Raw genomic sequence first — 19,919 nt, forward strand, 5'->3', positions numbered from 1 at the left:
CTGACCTCCAAAACTGTAAGAACGGAACCCTTAGTGTGAGTAGACTTATTTAATGCTACAAAATTTGAAAATACACTAAGAGAACGTCGGATGTTAGATGATTTAATTTAGGAATTCACCTCGGAAGAGGATTAAAATGGCGCAGGCTACAAAGTCGCAAGGTGGAGGAAGGAAGTATCCCCTCGCCTGACTGAGTGACTGAGTGAATACAAAGTAAACGTTTCGGGATTTATTGTGGGGAATTAAAAGAACTTGAAACATTCCACTGTTATGACACATGCTCTGCTCTTTTCGGGGGAGGCAGACAAAAAAAAAAAAGAGCAAGCAAGGAACCTTCATAGAGCCATTTAAAACGGAGCTTCTTAGAACTGCTTAAAAGGACAGCTGGAAATACGACCCAAAGAAATTAAAGAAATACTCGGAAAAAGAACTTTCTCTAACTTCCCCCAACCTTGGGAATTTATCGACGCTTCTGGGATTTATTTTACGTATGTTTATTTGAACTTTGGTCCAAAGAACCCTAGGACCCCTTGAACTCTGGAACCTTCCACAGAGGCTGCATTTATGTCCCGCTCATAAACCCCTGGCTTCTTTCCTCTTGCCACTTTCTCCCCTTCCCTCCTTGTTCTCTTATGGTATTTAGGATATTTACATTTTGATTTGAATTAGAAAATTATCTGGTTATTTTGTCCCTCTCTTTTCTCTTTCCTTATTTCTATGTATCTGTTTTCTTCTCTTACCTTATATCTTCCTTTCTCCTTCGCTCCCCATTATAATTAACATAACTAATAATCTATCTTCCCTACCCTTAGCCCTGAGGAAAATTTACCCTGATTCCACCAACCTAAGCAGGACTAGCATTTAAACCAAGACGTCTTTTTAAGTAAATGACATGTTGAATAACTTCAGATTCTGAAAAGTTGGAGACTATTTGATATAATTCACTGAGAACTCCCTGAAATATCTACATCCTTTCAAGGACCATAAAGTGAACTAATAAATTCAAATCTCGAGGTAATAGAAAACAATGAAAGTCTGACGTATTTTCTGTGAAACGGATTAGGCCGACAAGTGGCTGAAGAGTACAGAAACTGAACAATCTTTTCTAGACTGTAAAAAGAGAATATTATTTTTGATTTTTGCCCTCCGTTCTGTCTTTCTCTTTCTTTGTTGTTGAAACAGCTATACTAACATATTAACACAATTTAAATATATGATAACAAAAGACTATTGGTAAAGCTAATGGGATTGGATAACTCTGAATAAGCCATTGAAAGATCTCTCTTTTCCTTTGGGGAATATAGGTTGGATGGTAATTAAAGAGGATATGTCAATAAGAGTGGCAAAGTGATATAAGAAAATAATATAGGAATATATAAATAAAGGTACTGAAATTACTGAAAGGGTAAAGGAAAGATTGTGAGCCCCCTAGGGGAGAGAGAAAAAAGTAAAGCCAGCCACTGAGAATTAACCCATAAAATGTCGGGGGGAAATGGGAAAAAAGTAGGAGGGACACCAGGAGAGAGAAAGGTATCCCGACAAGAGGAAATTAGAGATTTAGACATTTTATGGCTAAAGATTAAAGAGGAATTCAAGCAAAATGAATTGCATATGGAAAACAAATTAGGAGAAATACAGGAACAGATAGATAAGAAAATAGAAAGTGCTGTAGGAGAACTCTCTAGAAAGGTACAAGACTTGACAGCCAAGTCAAAAATAATTGAAGAAACCAATAAAAAAACTAAAAAAGATCTGAGAGACCAAAAAAAAGAAACAGAAAAATTAAAGGAAGAAGTAAAAGATTTAAATAAAATGCAAAATCAATTATGGGACAATTTAGCCATGACAGAAATGCGTCAGAAACAACTTAATTTAAAATTCCGAGGAGTTACAGAAGAAGTAAATGAAGATATAAGAGAAAAAATGGTTAAAGAACTTGCAAAATGGTTGGAAATAAAAGAAGAACAAGTAGCATACACGATAGAAAGTGTGTTTAGAATAAGAGGAAAATCACAACAAATCAAATCAAAAAAAATCCCTGGTGACTGTTTAGTAATATTTAATTCAATGGAAATGAAGAATACTATATTAAGAACAAGCTATAAAAGAAAGTTAATCATTGGAGGTTGTCCAATCATTATCTATAAAGAAATTCCAATTAGGATTCTGCGCAAGAGGGAAGGATACAGGCATTTAACAAATGTCCTGAAGAGAAATACAATACAGTACAAATGGGAATTCCCAGAAGGGATTTCCTTTTTTTTATAAGAATAAAAAGTTCAAACTGATAGACACACAAGAAGCCGGAAAGTTTTTGAGAAGATACGAAAAGGACCTGGGTAGGGAAGAAGAAAGATTTGGAAGAGGAGAGGGGAGAGTGGGGGAAAGAGGAGGGAGAGGGGGGAAAGAGGCCGAGGGATTGGAGGGGAAGGGAGGGGAGACAGAGGAGGAAGCGGAAGGTGCAGGATCGGGGGAGGAAAAGGAGGGGGAAGAGGTAGAGACTATTGGAAACAGAAGCACCAGAATTTAAATCAGAAATTAGGATAGAGGGTTGTTAGCTGAAATGACCCTTAAGTTTCTGTCGTGGAATGTGAATGGCTTTAATGAAAAGTCCAAGAGAAATAAATTTGAGAAAATTATAAAGAAAAAAAATGTTGATGTGATCTGTTGCCAAGAAACACATGTTGCCAAAAAACACAAACATATTTTAATAAATAAAAAGTTGGGAATAGAATTCATTAACTCAGATTCCAAGAAAAAAAGAGGGGTAGCAATTTATGTGAAAGAGAAATTAGAACCTAAATTGATATGTAAGGACGAGGAAGGAAGAATCTTAGGAGTGCAAATCAATTTTCAGGGAGAAAAACTCAACATGGTGACAGTCTATGCGCCAAATACAAATAAGTTGGATTTTTTCAAAAAATTGGAACAAGTCTTATTAAATCTAGAGAATAATAAACTGGTCCTACTTGGAGATCTAAATGGAGTGCCGAAACCAGAACTAGATAGAAGCTCAAAGAGGAAGAATCTAAATCAAGGGAAACTTCCGAGATCGTTTAATGACCTCGAGGAAAATTTAGACTTAATAGATATATGGAGATATAAAAACCCCATGACAAAACAATTCACTCACTTCTCAGAGCCGCATCAGAGTTGGAGCAGGTTGGACCAGATATGGGTATCAAGAGAATTAACAATAAGAGTGTTGAAATGTGAGATACTACCTAGAACACTATCTGATCACAACCCAATAATATTACATTTAAATTGGAAAACTCAGGGTATGTACAGATGGAGAATGAATGACTATTTATTTGAAGGAAGGGTTGATACAACCTCTGAAGGAAGTCTGCAACGAGATTATGGAGGGGAAAAGGGCACCCGATACGTGGAGAGAGGCCTATATTACACTTATACCAAAGACAGAGACTGAAAAGACCCAACTTAAAAACTACCGACCCATCTCGTTATTGAATGTGGATTACAAAATCTTTGCTAACATTTTAGCAGAGAGACTGAAAAGAGTTTTGATGGAGGAGATTCACGGGGACCAAGCGGGCTTTCTCCCAAAAAGGCATTTGTCGAATAATGTAAGGAATATAATTGACATTTTGGAAAAGCTGGAAGTGAACATAAACACTAAAGCTGTTTTGATATTTGTGGATGCCGAGAAAGCCTTTGACAACATTTCTTGGAGTTTTATGTTGAAGAACCTCCGGGGGATGGGGGTAGGCCAAGGGTTTGAGAATGGTATAGGTGCAATATATTCTGAACAGAAAGCCAAACTAATTGTAAATAATGTGGTTACAGAAGAGTTCAAGATTGAAAAAGGGACACGTCAGGGGTGCCCTATCTCCCCACTACTTTTTATATCGGTCCTGGAGGTTTTGCTTAATATGATTAGGAGGGACCAGTTGGTTAAAGGGATTCAGGTCGGAGCTAAACAATATAAACTGAGAGCATTTGCAGATGACTTAGTACTTACATTACAAGAGCCAGAAGCTAGCACGAAAAGAGTTTTGGAAATAATTCAAGAGTTTGGTCAAATGGCAGGATTTAAATTGAATAAGTCTAAGACAAAGGTTTTGGAGAAAAATTTGACACAGATAGAAAAGGAAAGGTTTCAGAACGAGACAGGGTTAACTGTGGTTAAAAAAGTGAAATATTTGGGTATAAATATGACAGCTAAAAATGTGAATTTGTTTAAAGATAATTATGAAAAAACTTGGAGAGAAGTGAAAAAAGATTTGGAGATTTGGTCCAACTTAAAGCTTTCCTTGTTAGGCCGTATTGCAGCTATAAAAATGAATGTATTGCCAAGAATGTTGTTTTTGTTCCAAGCATTGCAAATAATTGATAAAATGGATTGTTTCAAGAGGTGGCAAAAAGACATATCTAAATTTGTCTGGCAGGGCAAAAAGCCCAGAATTAAATTTAAGATATTAACGGATTCAAAGGAAAGAGGGGGGTTTGCCCTGCCAGACTTTAAACTTTACTATGAAGCGGCAGCTTTCTGCTGGCTGAAAGAATGGCTACTTCTTGAAAACACAGACATTTTGGATTTGGAAGGTTTTAATAACATTTTTGGGTGGCATGCATATTTGTGGTATGACAAGGTTAAAGCACATAAAAGTTTCAAAAATCATATTGTCAGAAAAGCACTATTAAATGTCTGGGTCAGATATAAAGACTTGCTGGAAAATAAAACTCCAAGGTGGCTGTCGCCAATGGAAGCTAAGGCAGTTAAAAAGTTAAATATGGAGTCCAAGTGGCCAAGATACTGGGAAATTTTGGAAAAGGAAGGGGACAAATTGAGATTGCAGAGTTTTGAGAAATTAAAAGGGAAGGTGAGAGACTGGTTGCACTATCATCAAATAAATGAAGCGTTTAAACTGGACAGTAAAATTGGCTTCCAGGTGGAAAAATCAAAATTGGAGACAGAACTGTTAGAACCCAGTACTAAGAATTTGTCCAAAATGTACAATTTACTGCTGAAATGGAATACACAAGATGAAACGGTTAAATCGGTCATGATTAAATGGGCTCAGGACATTGGTCATAATATTTTGTTTGCTGATTGGGAAAAGTTGTGGACCACCGGGATGAAATTTACGGCATGTAATGCCTTAAGAGAAAACATTATGAAAATGATATATAGGTGGTACATAACCCCAGTCAAGCTTGCAAAGATTTACCATGTGCCTGACAATAAATGTTGGAAATGTAAAGAAACTGAAGGTACATTTTTTCATCTTTGGTGGACTTGCCCGAAGATTAAGGCATTCTGGGAAATGATCTATAATGAACTTAAAAAGGTATTTAAATATACTTTCCCCAAGAAACCAGAGGCCTTTCTCTTGGGTATTGTCGACCAAGGGGTGTTAAAGACGGATATAACTTTCTTTATGTATGCTACAACAGCAGCTAGAATACTTATCGCGAAGTACTGGAAGACGCAAGAGCTACCCACACTGGAAGAATGGCAGATGAAGGTGATAGACTACATGGGCTTGGCAGAAATGACGAGCAGAATCCGAAACCAGGGAAGAGAGGCAGCGCAAGAAGAATGGAAAAAATTTAAGGACTATTTAAAGAAATATTACAAAGTCAATGAAAGTTAGAATGATGTTGGACTGGAAAGTAAATGGTTACTATTAGCAATGGTTAGGACAAGGAGAATAAGGAAGAATAGCCTAAATCTAAATTAAAATAAGGGAAGATTTGCTGAACAATTGATAAGAATTTGGAATACAGAAAGGGGAGGCATGAGGAAGTCGGGGAAGAAAGGTATATGAAATTAGGATATGAAATGATACATGTTTTTTGTTCTGTTTTTGTCTTTGTATGTTTATGTTTGTTGTGTTGTGTTTATATGGGGAAAAAAAATATTATAAAAAAAAAATGAAATAAAAAAGAGCTTCCTCAAATTCTATGAAAACCTATAAAAGAGAAGAAGAAGATGCCATAGAAATAGAAAAATATCTAGAAGGAAACAGAATTAACAACATATCGGAAGAGGAAAGAAGTCTGTTAAACAAACCCATAAAAGTAGAGGAAATTCAAGAGGCAATAAAGAGGATGAAACTGGGGAAAGCCCCAGGCCCAGATGGTCTATCGGCCAAGTATTATAAAGTCTTAGAAGAACTTATAACACCGGTGCTATGTGAAGTAATGAATGAGATTATAGGAGGAGGAAGAACACCAGCATCCTGGAAAGAAGCATACATTACGTTGATACCGAAACCTGATTCGGACAGACAGATCATTAAGAACTACAGACCGATTTCATTACTGAACAGTGACTACAAGATCTTCGCAGACGTAATGGCGACCCGACTTAAAAAGTGTCTAGTTAACCTCATCCATACCGATCAGGCTGGTTTTTTACCTAATAGGCAAATAAAAGACAACATAAGACATACAATAAACATCATTGAATACTTAGAATGCAAAAATGAAATCCCTGCAGCTTTAATGTTCATTGACGCCGAAAAGGCTTTTGACAATGTATCCTGGCGTTTTCTTATAAAATGTTTGGAAAAGACAAGGATAGAGGGCACATTCCTTGAAGGAATAAAAGCAATTTACTCACAACAAAGTGCCAAATTAATTATCAATAATAACTTAACAGAACCCTTTGAAATTTCGAAGGGTACAAGGCAGGGGTGCCCTCTGTCACCTCTTCTGTTTATTATGATGTTAGAGATAATTACAAATAAGATAAGGAAAACTTCAGAGATACACGGAATAAATATTGGAGTGAAAGAATACAAATTGAAAGCATATGCTGACGATCTTATGTTGTCTTTAGAGGATCCAAAAGAGAGTGTTAGTAAGGTATTAGATCTGTTAGAAGAATTTGGAAAATTATCTGGTTTTAAATTAAATAGAACAAAAACTAAAATGATGACTAAAAATGTGAAAGAGGAGGTAAAAAACCATCTTGAATCTCAAACTGGTATTAAAGTAACAAAAAAGTAAAATACCTTGGAATCTGGATAACAATGAAAAATATAAATTTGATGGAAGATAATTACATAACTGCATGGAAAGAAATAAGGAAGGACTTAGACACCTGGAATAGAATAAAACTTTCTTGGTTGGGTAGAATGGCGGCGATTAAAATGAGTTTATTACCGAAATTGTTGTTCCTATTTCAAAATATACCGATAATCAGGGGAACCTCAGTATTCAAAGATTGGCAGAAAATACTCTCTAAATTTATCTGGCAAGGGGAAAGGCCCAGAATCAGATTTAAACTACTCACAGATCAAAGAGATAGGGGAGGATTCGCAGTTCCAAATTTAAAGTTGTATTATGAAGCCTCGTGTCTTTGTTGGGTCAAAGATTGGATCGTTATTAAAAATAAAGACTTGTTAGATCTAGAAGGATTTAATATAAGATTTGGTTGGCACTCTTACCTATGGTGTAACAAGGGAAAGGTTCATAAAGGATTTTCTAACCACATTTTTAGAGGACCACTGCTGGAAGTGTGGGAAAGAAACAAAAAATTATTGGAACAGAAGACCCCTTGGTGGCTATCGCCAATTGATATCCTGACAATAAAAAAAATAAACATCGAAGGAGAAAGATGGACATATGAAGACCTACTAGTAAAAACAGAGACTGGTTGGAGGATTAGGCCTTATGAAGAAATAAAGAGCAAATTGACAGGATGGATCCAATTTCACCAAATTAATTCTATATGGACTGAGGATAAAAAGAATGGGATAAGTGAGAAAAAATCTAGATTTCAGATTGAAATACTAGAAATTAAAACAAAACTCCTATCGAAAATGTATAGCCTGTTACTTGAATGGGACACCAAAGATGAAGAAGTAAAGGAGGTAATGATCAGATGGGCAATGGACTTCGGACATAACATAGAGTTTGATAAATCGAAGGCATTATGGAATAAAGGTATGAGATTCTCGGCATGCACAACACTCAGGGAAAATATGTATAAAATGATGTACAGGTGGTATGTAACGCCCGTAAAATTGGAAAAATATATAAAACTGGTGATAAATTATGTTGGAAGTGCAAGATCAAGGAGGGCGATTTCTATCATATGTGGTGGTTGTGTGAGCCTATCAAAAAATTCTGGGAATCTATTTACAATGAATTAAAAAAAATCCTCAAATATACCTTTATAAAAAAACCCGAAGCCTTTCTGCTGGGGATAATTGGGGAGGAAATCAAAAAGGAAGACCAAACACTCTTTCAGTATGCGACAGTGGCTGCCAGAACTCTAATAGCGCAGAATTGGAAGACATCAAAAATCCCAACTATAAACGAATGGCAAACCAAACTATTTGATTATTTAGAACTGGCAAAAATGACACAGAAAATAAGAAATCAAAAAGACATAAAGTTTAATAAAGAATGGAATAAATTTATGACATACATGGAAACAGAGGTAAAAAATCTAAAAATCACAGTAGGTGTGACGTAACACTTGTGACGTAAAGAGTCTTTTGAGGAAAAGAAACTGCAGATAAAAAATCATATAATATATTCTGAAACCGAGATGAAGGGAAGTCAATTAATGTTGTGTGTTATTTAGTTATTTAGTTAATGTAAGTTAGTTAGTTGGTGTTTTATGTTAGGTGATGTTTTTTCTTTTGTTTTTTTTTATTATTATTTCTTTTATTTATGTACTCCTTTTTTGTATGTATGTGTTATGTATGTTTATTTCTTCACTTGTTTTAATGTTGGATGTAGCAAAATGAATTAAAACCAATAAAAAAAAAATTCAAAATGACCTTGACAGATTAGAGAACTGGGCCAAAACAAACAAGATGAATTTTAACAGGGAGAAATGTAAAGTATTGCACTTGGGCAAAAAAAATGAGAGGCACAAATACAAGATGGGTGACACCTGGCTTGAGAGCAGTACATGTGAAAAGGATCTAGGAGTCTTGGTTGACCACAAACTTGACATGAGCCAACAGTGTGACGCGGCAGCTAAAAAAGCCAATGCAATTCTGGGCTGCATCAATAGGAGTATAGCATCTAGATCAAGGGAAGTAATAGTGCCACTGTATTCTGCTCTGGTCAGACCTCACCTGGAGTACTGTGTCCAGTTCTGGGCACCACAGTTCAAGAAGGACACTGACAAACTGGAACGTGTCCAGAGGAGGGCAACCAAAATGGTCAAAGGCCTGGAAATGATGCCTTATGAGGAACGGCTAAGGGAGCTGGGCATGTTTAGCCTGGAGAAGAGGAGGTTAAGGGGTGATATGATAGCCATGTTCAAATATATAAAAGGATGTCACATAGAGGAGGGAGAAAGGTTGTTTTCTGCTGCTCCAGAGAAGCGGACACAGAGCAATGGATCCAAACTACAAGAAAGAAGACTCCACCTAAACATTAGGAAGAACTTCCTGACAGTAAGAGCTGTTCGACAGTGGAATTTGCTGCCAAGGAGTGTGGTGGAGTCTCCTTCTTTGGAGGTCTTTAAGCAGAGGCTTGACAACCATATGTCAGGAGTGCTCTGATGGTGTTTCCTGCTTGGCAGGGGGTTGGACTCGATGGCCCTTGTGGTCTCTTCCAACTCTATGATTCTATGATTCTATGATTCTATGATTCTATGATTCTATGATTCTATGATTCTATGATTCTATGATTCTATGATTCTATGCTCCTGGAACAAAATTCACCATGGTTCAGTGCACCTCAACTATGCACACACTTGTCATTCAGGCCTCTGTTGCCTTTGGTCAAACAGAGTTTGTTGCTTTTTGGAACAATGCAAAAACCTAGCAAATAGTTTAGCCAGAGACAAAAGTGGGATGAGTGAACTGAGCAAACTTCCACTGTGCAAACTATCGTCAACTCTTTGATAAATATATATCACCACAAATGAAATCTCCCCTCCACCCCAACAAATGGAAAGTCATTAACTCCCTGTAATGACCTGACACAACAGGAACAGGATGCAATTGCTCCCCATTTTTCATGGGCTGCTCCAAAAGCATTCATTCTTCAATGCTGTCCATCTCACTGCTGCTCTTGCCACCCGTGATAGATTTTCATTGCTTTAGAGGACTGCTCTCAAAATGCCTCCCAAGGGGAAAGGACAACAGATCCCACACTCCTCTGCATTGCAAGCAATGACCAGCTTGCTATGCACAGGGGCTCTGGATGCTGCAGAAATCTCAAGCTCCATCGAGTGAAGTTTCCAAAAAGCAAGATTGCTGGACCACATTCCTTCCCAAGTGAAACCTGGAGGTCTGTTTCATTCTCACATGGAAAAAGGTTTACTTCTGTAGTGTGTGAGAAAAAAAGAATGATCCATCTTCAGCGAAGCCCATCCAGTTCCTTTGTTTCTACATGGCTCTGGATGTGCCTTATGACTGGGAAGATACAACCCCAGCACAGGGACTCATTCATAGATGCAATGGGCAAGCTCTCTGGTGGCAAGTGATTTTGCAGAAACATCTCCACAGCCCCCTCCAAGAGATGTGGGTGGTCCAACTCTACCTGATGGAGATATGCAGCAAAACTGGACACCCAGGAAGAGGTAAGGCTGGAGCCGTGAGTCATGCAGAGACACTGTGGGGACCCCCTTCAGTAAGTGGGTAGTTTGGGGCTCACAGGGGAATGAATTCATGTATTCATTTGTCAGGGCACACCAGCCATTGCAGCACAGGAGTGTGCTTTACCACACACTTGGAAATTTCTGGTTGGGGATGACCATAAGCCAGACCATCACAAAGCCCCTGCCAGGAACAGCCAAGAGCTTACCTTGGTGCATAGGCAAACATCGCCCACCACAGTGGCTTGCCAGCTCTACAGCAAAACATCGCAGGGTGGAGTTTTCTGCAAATGTGGTCAGGCAAGATTGACTTGTTGCTGTTTAGCATCCCAGCATCCACTTCACACACATCCTCCCATTTTCCATTTTTTTCTCCCCCAAAGTCAGTAAGCATCCCATGGCCTCTGAGCATGTGCAGTCCTCACTGGGCTATTGTTTGCCCACTTATGTAGCTTTCTGACATAAATTGAAATTGCAGGTTATTGCAAAAGTGTGATGCAGCAGACATCCAAATGAACACATGCAAAACTGACATGGGTCAGAAACAGGCTGACCCCTTTGAACGCATGGCTTAAAATTCTCTCTGGTTTAGATTCCTGTTTGGGCAAATGAACTACCTAAACTCATCTGTACATTTAAATTAGGAATGATCTAACACCGTGGTTCCCAAAGTGGGTGGTACCACCCCTGGGAAGGGTGGGATTACCTGGGGGGGCTAAGAGTCAAGGGGGCAGCTGGCAGGTGCTGGAGGCGCAAATGACCATCAGACTTTGAAAAGCTGGTATAACTGGATCAAGTTCATCAATTCTGTTTGTTGAATGAATGAATGAATGAATGAATGAATGAAACTAAATAGTTTTCACTGGATTCTGAATAAATGTGCAATTAATGGTTATGATTTTAAATTTAAATGTGTTATTTTCTCCCTTGGTGGGTTGTGCAAACTGCTTCTCTGAATAATGTTCTTTACAGGGTAGGGTAGGGGGCACTAGGGATGAGTTTATGGAACCAAGGGGACCGTGACCTGAAAAAGTTTGGGAACCCTTGAACTAACACAATCTGGGTGCAACCTCCTACCCTACTATAACTGACGGAGCCCTCCAGTCCAACAGAGCAGCGAACTTTCTGCACTCATCTCAGAGCATTCACACTGGTGTGCCTGAAGCCGTTCTGGACATGATCCCCTGCCATGGGCCCAAGTGGCCCGTGTCCTCCTGCTTTGCTCTTTTTAGTGAAATCTATGCAAAATCTTTATCAATCAGATTTATTAAATCTGCAAATGATCATCGGATGAATTTTACGACCTTTTACTGTTCTCAGTTCAAAATGCATCTATCGCTCTTGGAGGAGCCAAGCACTACAGCAAGCAAAACCCTTCTAATATTTTTTTTCCTTTTCCCAGTTTGTACCATGACTATCACTTTTTAAAAGCTGGTGTCCATTTTATTTCATGTTCTGCTACTTTGATTTATTGCTATTATACACATCTGTAAAATATGTGCTATGGGCCTCTTGTTTTGCTTCTTTGATGCTGGTCATTAGCCGTAACTTTAAATATTTGATTTGATTCATCCATATTGTTAATATGATGGCTGGCAATGTTTTTATCTCTCTCCCCCCCCCTTTCCTTGTCTTATATTTGAAAAATAAATCTTTAATTTAAAACAAAACAAAACCAGAAATAGGCTGATCTGCCCATCCCCCAGCTACCACCAAGAAATGGGCTCCTTTCACTGGAATCCCTTTCCTCTCAAAAGACTGTGGGGTGGAGGCATCAAGGGGAGGAAACAAGAAAGCCCACTTCACTCTTCCATCTCGAGAGAAGGAAAGCTGCCAAGACATCCATTAGATCTGTAAGACAAGAAGGCTTTAGGCAACGACCCGCCAGTCAGAGGGGTAAGAAAACAAAACGGGGTATTGATTTAATTTTAGTTTCCACTGCATTTCATAAGGACAGTGCTTTTTTCTGGGTGGACACAGGGGTATGCATACCACTAAACATTTAGTGAATCTTTGTACAGTGGTACCTCAGGTTACATACACTTCAGGTTACGTACACTTCAGGTTACAGACTCCGCTAACCCAGAAATAGTGCTTCAGGTTAAGAACTTTGCTTCAGGATGAGAACAGAAATCGTGCTCTGGGGGTGCAGTGGCAGCAGGAAGCCCCATTAGCTAAAGTGGTCTTCAGGTTAAGAACAGTTTCAGGTTAAGTACAGACCCCTGGAACGAATTAAGTACTTAACCTGAGATACCACTGTGCTTTTGTCCATTTACTGTTTTTATTTCTCCCAATTTGAACTATAAAATGGTGATTTTCTTGAGTCAAAATGAGAGTACCCCTAAACATTTTTTTAGGGGAAAAAACACTGCATAAGGACATAAGAAGAGTGCTGCTGGATCAGGCCAAAGGTCCACCTTCTCTTCTGACAGTGACCAAGCAGATAGATGCCTGTGGGAAGCTTCCAAACAGAAAAGTGGACAGAGAGATACACTTTCCGTCAGCATCTCCCTCTCCCGTGCTCTCTCTCCCTGCCTTCTTAATGACATGAGTGCAGTTGCAGTCTTGTGAAACCCAGCAACTGTGTTTAGCCATATAGATGTCTAATCTGCTCTTAAAGCTGTCCAAGTTGGCAATCATTATCATTACATCTTGTGGGAGTGAGTTCCACAATTTAACTACGTGATGTGTGAAGAAGTACTTCGAGAATGACTTGCAGCTAATAGGGTAGCATCAAAATGAAAAGGTAGGTAAAAGGTAATGGTAAATGACGCCCTGGACCGTTAAGTCCAGTCAAAGGTGACTATTGGGCTATGGTGCTCATCTCGCTTTCAGGCCGAGGGAACCGGCGTTTGTCCACAGACAGCTTTCTGGGTCATGTGGCCAGCAGGACTAAACCGCTTCTGGCACAATGGGACACTGCGACGGAAACCAGAGCGCATGGAAATGCCGTTTACCTTCCCGTCGCAGTGGTACCTATTTATCTACTTGCACTGGCGTGATTTCAAATTGCTAGGTTGGCAGGAGCAGGGACAGAGCAACGGGAGCTCACCCCATCACGCAGATTCAAACCACCGACCTTCTGAGGTAAAAGCAGAAGGAGTGAATTCTGAAAGTTGTAGAAATGGTCTGAACATGTGAGAAAGTGTTTAGTAGGTTTCTTGATATTCTGAAGGAGAACCAAGATTCAGAAAAGATGAAGGTGGCAGACCTGGGGCACTGCTTGTGGCAGCAGAATAACAGGCAAATGAAATACAACCCCCATTGAAACAAGCAGGGCCCCTAGCACCACCCCTGCCGGGACCTTATCATGTCAATTTAGTAGTTTTTTTGCCACTAGAACAAAATATCTCAAGCTGGTTCTGACAGATGAGCTGCCGCAGAATATCTCCTTTCATTTCTTCCCATGGGTTGCGCACTCCAGCACCACAGAGGCCAGAGCAGCAAGGACCCTCAGTCTGTGTCCACACTGAATACACAAGGGCAGACTAGTGAATCGGGGGGAAATTGTGGATGGAGTGTATCTTGGTTTCAGTAAGGCTTTTGACAAGGTCCCCCACAATATTATCGCAAAGAAGCTGGTAAAATGTAGGTTGAACAAGGTAACTGTTAGGTGGTTGACTGACCGAACCCAAAGAGTACTCATTAATGGTTCCTCGTCATCCTGGGGAAAAGTGACAAGTGGGGTGCTGCAGGGTTTTGTCCTGGGCCTGTTGCTGTTCAACATCTTTAAAAATGACTTGGATGAAGGAATTGGGGTGCCCAGGCCCCCAGGAGTTGGTGCCAGTGCTCAGAGTTCTTCCAGCTTTACACTTCTATGGTTCTATGATTAGCTGACTTGGCAAACAAACATCTTCTGCTTGCACTGCTTGGCTGCCGTTTCCCCTTGAGTCTTTATTAGATCAGCAGCCTGAGTCACTGCACCTCCTCCCTGGTGCCCAGAGTTTTATAGGCACCAGGAACCCTGGGGCATGTAGTTTCCAGGGCCTGCAACATCCATACTAAGGACTTAGTTGTCCTGGAAATGTCCTGCTTGCCCTTCTCCACTCGAGACAAGGCAAAGGCACTGCAACATTTAGTCTGGAAGATGCCTCTGGACAATCAACAAACACCCAGGGCACCACCCAGTGCAAACCTTGGTGGAAGGCAGAGCTCAAATGGAAGGGTTCAGAGGATGCCAAGCCCATCTCCTCCCCCTGCTGAGGTCATATTCCAAAGTGTGTGTGTGAGTGTGTGTGTGTGTGTGTGTGTAAGACAAACTGAACACACACACACCCCTCAATTCATATATCATAACAATGCAAGCTTTCATTGTATAGACCTGGCTTTCTCCCCAGAAACTGTTACCTGCCAGTTAACAGTGTTTACCTTGGTGGAAATTCATGAGAATTTTGAGTCTGACTAGATTAGGGTTTGTGTTAAGTGCCAGGCATATGGTTTTGCCTGATAAGACACCCACTGGGGAACGCTTTCCTTCCGAAGAGCTAGCCAGGCTTCTCCAAGCGCTTTCCAAATGTGGAGCCTGTCCTGGGAGATAGTATTCTTCATGTCCCTTTCTTGGCAATCTGCAAGTTGACAGGTGCTGAGGGTTTCATTGGTATATGTTTAATACCTTCTCCTTGTCCATTCTATTTTCCTTTCTCTGTCTCACACTCAGAGGCCCACTATTTGCCATTTGCTATAAGGTGGTGCCACACTTCCAAATAAGCTTTTTTTGGCATTTGAGAGGCAGTGGGGATGAAGTGAGCCTGCACCTATGTCTGCACTCTGAGCAGAAGCAAGGGTGTCCTGGGACTGGGCCTTCTCTCTGGCAGCCCCCAAGGGGTGGACTCCCCTCCTCACACAGCTGCATCTGCTAGGCAGCTCTGCGCAGAAGAAACCTCTCTTGACCCTGGCCTGCAACACTGAAGCTGTGCGCTTTCAGAGTCCACCATATTGTGAATGTAATATGTTTTACCTGCTCTTAATTGTGAATTTTAAATTGTTGTAACCTGCCCCAGGGCCTGCTGGTAATGAAGAGCAGGTAATGTATTCAAATTATTGTTACTATTATTAATGTTTCTAGTAACGTTGGGTAAATCTGTCAATTTCTGTTTCCCTCATTTTCTCATTTTTCCAATCTTTAGCTCAATGCTCCACATTGCCACAGCTTGGGATCATTATTTTTTTTAAGTCCTCATAAAAATTCACCAGCATTCCAGTGTGATTTTCTTCTAAGATGCACATGTATCTATGCAATTTCCCCTAAAAGAATGCATTTTGTATGTCATCCTTACAAATATATGAATTTTTAAGCAGGCATGTGTCTTTTAGCTCACATTACCTGGCTGGAGAACTGCATTGCGGGATTTTGAAAAGTGTGAACTGCGAAGGACGGCTGTGTTTTGGTTCTTGCATGGTTCCATAATGTGTGTGTTAGGTAGGTTCACCTTTAAATGCTACCTAAATCAAAATTCTCCCCTGCCTCTATCTACACCACCTGCAGATGAGCTGCCTATACTTTACAAGGGTGGATCTGGTAACATAATCCCAGGATTACAAACTAGCCACAATTAAAAACGCATTTCCAGAGTTGTAGTCAGGTTGGTGTGCCTGAGGCAAGATATGACTCCTGGCCAACAGCTAAGGGAGGAAAGTCCGTTGACTGAGGCCTGACTTGGCAGGGGTCTTTTGATTCCCCCTTCCAAAAATCAATAGAAGCTATCAAAAGAAAAACAATACGCATAATTGCCAAATAATTCCTAACAGCCCTGTCTGGAAGAGGCCTGAGCCAAGTGCAATTAGGAACGGAAGACAGGAAAAGCAGCAGCAGCAGACTCTGCCAAGCAAAGGGACTCATAATTTGGTTGCAAACACCCCTGGCTGCTCACCCTAAAGCCATCCCACTGCAGCAGGACTACTCTAGAGGAGCTGCTCTCCCGACCATGGCATTCAAAGCAGCTGTTCTAAAACATTGCCTTTGGGCCAAACAAGACATGATATGGGACATTTCTCGAGAAGCAGCCAGAGTGTGTATGTGTGTGTGGGGGGGGGGTTATCTGGTTCACGCAGCAGCACTGGGGGAGGGGGGACTAACCTGGATCCCCCACATTGATTCTCCCACTGAAAATTTCTCTGACACTTCTATTAGCCCCAGAGGGGAAAACACACAGGCACCATTTCCTCCCTAAGGCTTCCTCAGGTGTAATAGCAGCTTCAGGAAGGAGTGACTTGGATCAGGGCTGCAACCAGGTGGGGGGGTTACACCCCTCGAGCCATGAGGCCATCTCAAATTGACCCTCCCCCCAGTTTTTTTGTTTGGGGGTTTTAAAGCGAGAAAAATCATAAATGTGGGAACATTGGAAGCTGCCTTAGACAGAGACTGAAGGTGGCTCCAGCTAGCTCAGTGTGTGAGGGGGTTCCTCTCAGTTCCCACTGGCCGAGGGAACTCATCACAAGAATTGTTGCTTTTCTCCCAAAAAGCACATCCTGTGCCAAAGACCTCCAACGCTTTCAAATCGGGGACAGGAAAACACACAGATAGATATTTGCAGCATCCTTATTCTACAACTAGAAGCCAGACTCCAGGCCAAGGATTGCCAGCATTTTGGGGCCGCCCATGGGCACATTTGCAAACCGAGAAAACTTGTTGGCACCTCACAGACGTCCCAGCTAAACTCACCTCTCCAACAACAGCTATAAGACAGTGCTTCTTTCAAGCCTGATTTCAGTGGTGGAAGGGCAGAGAAATGGCACCCTGGGGTGCACCCACTGGAGCCATGTTGGTGACCCAGGCTCTGAGTTAAGAGATTTACAAAGCTCTAACCTTTTTCCAAGAGAGCTAAAGCTCTTCCACAATGACAGACAGGCTTGTAAGTGGATATTGGCCTTGTCACTGGAGGTGAACAAGCATTGCTTCCAGCCAACTGGAAAGTTGGGAAGAACAAGGTTTCCAAGGTCCAGCCTGTGTGGTGCCGTGGTTCACATGTCAAGCACTCCAATCTCCACTCAGCCCTAAAGCTCACTGGGTGACCTTGAGCCAGACATTCACTCTCATGGCCTGGTTGCTGTGAGGAGAAGGGGGCTCCTTGAAGGAAAGGTGGGGTATTAGTATAATAAACAGGATGGGATAGGATGGGATGGGATGATCTACTTCTTCTGGGCACCATTATGTGAGACTACGGTTGCATCAATGGGTTCTTAGTCTAGCATGTACCACTTAAAAGCCAACATCTCATACGACAAACTTGGAAAAGCAAGAACCTCTGAAATGTTAACCATTTTACTTTCGTGTATACCCCACCATTCTTCCTTCCATGGAGATCAGTGCAATAGACCCAAGGGAGCCCCAGCAATCTCCCATCCAGGAACGGACCAGACCTGGACCTGCTTAGTTTCAACAAGGCTCTTGCCTCACGTGCCTTCAGTCTGTGCCCCAGGAAATAGGAACCTGCATGGTCAGGATGAGGAATTTGGCTAAGGATCAGAATGTTTACAAAGGAGTCAACCTTGACAAACATTTTTTAGTGGAAGTGAGGAATCTGGAATATATATTTTCTCTACTGATGAACCTGACTATGTATTTCTTTTAGTCTCTCTGGTTCTCACTTTCCCATGTATATATTTCCTTATGTCTCAATGATCCCAATTAGAAAACTACCACCTTGCGCACGGGGTGGGGGGAATGACCTCAGGCCTGGGAGCCATGTGGCCCTCCAGTCCTCTCTCCTTGGCCCTTGGGACTCTCCCCAGGCCATACCTCCTCTCCTCAGGTGACATCCCAATTTCTGCTTGTCTTCTGCTCTATCAGTCCCAATGGGCACCAGCCACCAGTGCCAGCAACTAGAGGGAACCATCTTGGCAATCCCTAGGATAAAGGAATCCACTGAAGGTGCTGCCCTGAGGGGCTTGGAGAGAGATATACTTCACAACTGGGGATAACTTTTCATGCATCTGATGAAGAGGACTTGAGTTCACAAAAGCACCGGCCACATTGAATCTCCTTGTTTCTGCACCAAGACTTTATTATTCATACTGCAGCAAACTATCAGTGAGGGGACAATATTTATAACATCCCTCCCGACCTGTTGCACCTCAGATGTTTTGGACTGCAACTCCCAATGACTTGAATTTTGAATATTTGCAAATGTGTGCTTCTATCCTAGCCTGCACTCAGATGTTGGAAGCTGGGCTGCCATGTTGAACAAAAAGTTGGATGTTCACCTCCACATCTGTTTTGCCATCCAGGCTGAACCAGGAATGCCCTGGCCAAGCCAGGACTCAGGAGTGGCTGTTGATATTATTTTCCTGGTATAAAAATGTTCCCAATAACCACTCTGGACTTGGAAAGATTTGGCAAAGCAGCTGCCCTGGAGAGTCAAGAATTTGTTAAAAAGAGAGTTCCACTCCCTGCTTTGACAAAACGTGGCACACCCAAGCACTAATCCCAGAGGAATGCCCACCTTCTTCAATAGGCCTTTCATTTCCTTCCTGGAAAATTAAGCTTTGCCAAAAAGGCATAAACATCACTCGTTTGAACTGAACTTGTGCTGGCCAAATACCAGAGCCGGTCTTGGCTCCAGGGGCATCCTGGCTGGATACTCCCTGCCACAGCCCGCCATACAGATATAGCGCTTACAAACTGCTTTTATTCCAGCATGCAACTCAAGGCACTGTCTATGGCCTCTGCATCATAAGAAGATGAGAGCAGTGGAAACACACCACCGGGGGGGGGGCAGATTAGGTCAGCTACTGTCTTGACACCTCACTGACCTTGCCACTTCTCCCCTGCAGCATTGACTCACCTGCTGGGAAGTCAGGTAACTGTCTGCCCTCCACCCCACTGTTTCCAAGTGCTGGTAGTTCCAAATGTAGCGGGCAGGGAGGGAGCCATCAAAGACTGCAAAATCTTCCACACCAAACTATGGATTACTTCCTACCAGCCCAGCCCACCCATTCCATAGGTGAGAAGCCCCTTCCTGTAAGCCAATGCCGCCGTCATTTTTGAGCTGGAAGAGGAGGGTTGGGTTGTTCTGGTTCCTGAGAAAACAAGTGTCCTCCATCCCTGGCCTAGGGCAGTTAAGCTCAGAAAAAGGAGGATATCCTTACCAAATTCACTCGCACACAGGTGCTCCAGGATGGCGTCTGACTTCATCTCATTGTCACAGGGAGGACATACTGCAGTGCCTGCCAAGAAAGGGGACAGCAGAGGATTAGTATGAAGGGCAAAATAATTATTTGGGGAGACTACCACTATAAGGGCCGCAGTGCTGCCCCTGGGATGCTAGAGGGTTCTGTGGTGGAGCATCAGCTTTGAATGCAGAAGGTCCCAGGTGCTAGGAGATTTAGACTACCTGACCCCTGGAGGGGTCAATGCTGGGTGTGCTCCTTCAGCACAGCC

The 19,919-nt window shown here is 41.6% G+C and overlaps 1 protein-coding gene across 1 annotated transcript in view; it reads right to left on the reverse strand.

The window, feature by feature from the left end:
- Positions 1-19,919, reverse strand: part of SFRP1 (secreted frizzled related protein 1) — a 54,024-nt gene that overhangs the window by 23,346 nt on the left and 10,759 nt on the right. Inside the window, exon 2 of the mRNA XM_083629604.1 lies at positions 19,628-19,705. Coding sequence (XP_083485730.1) covers positions 19,628-19,705 — 78 coding nt within the window. The remainder of the gene's footprint in view (positions 1-19,627; positions 19,706-19,919) is intronic.

The sequence above is a fragment of the Podarcis filfolensis genome (genome assembly GCF_964270895.1).
Source record: "Podarcis filfolensis genome assembly, chromosome: 8".
In the NCBI taxonomy this organism is placed as follows: domain Eukaryota; kingdom Metazoa; phylum Chordata; class Lepidosauria; order Squamata; family Lacertidae; genus Podarcis; species Podarcis filfolensis.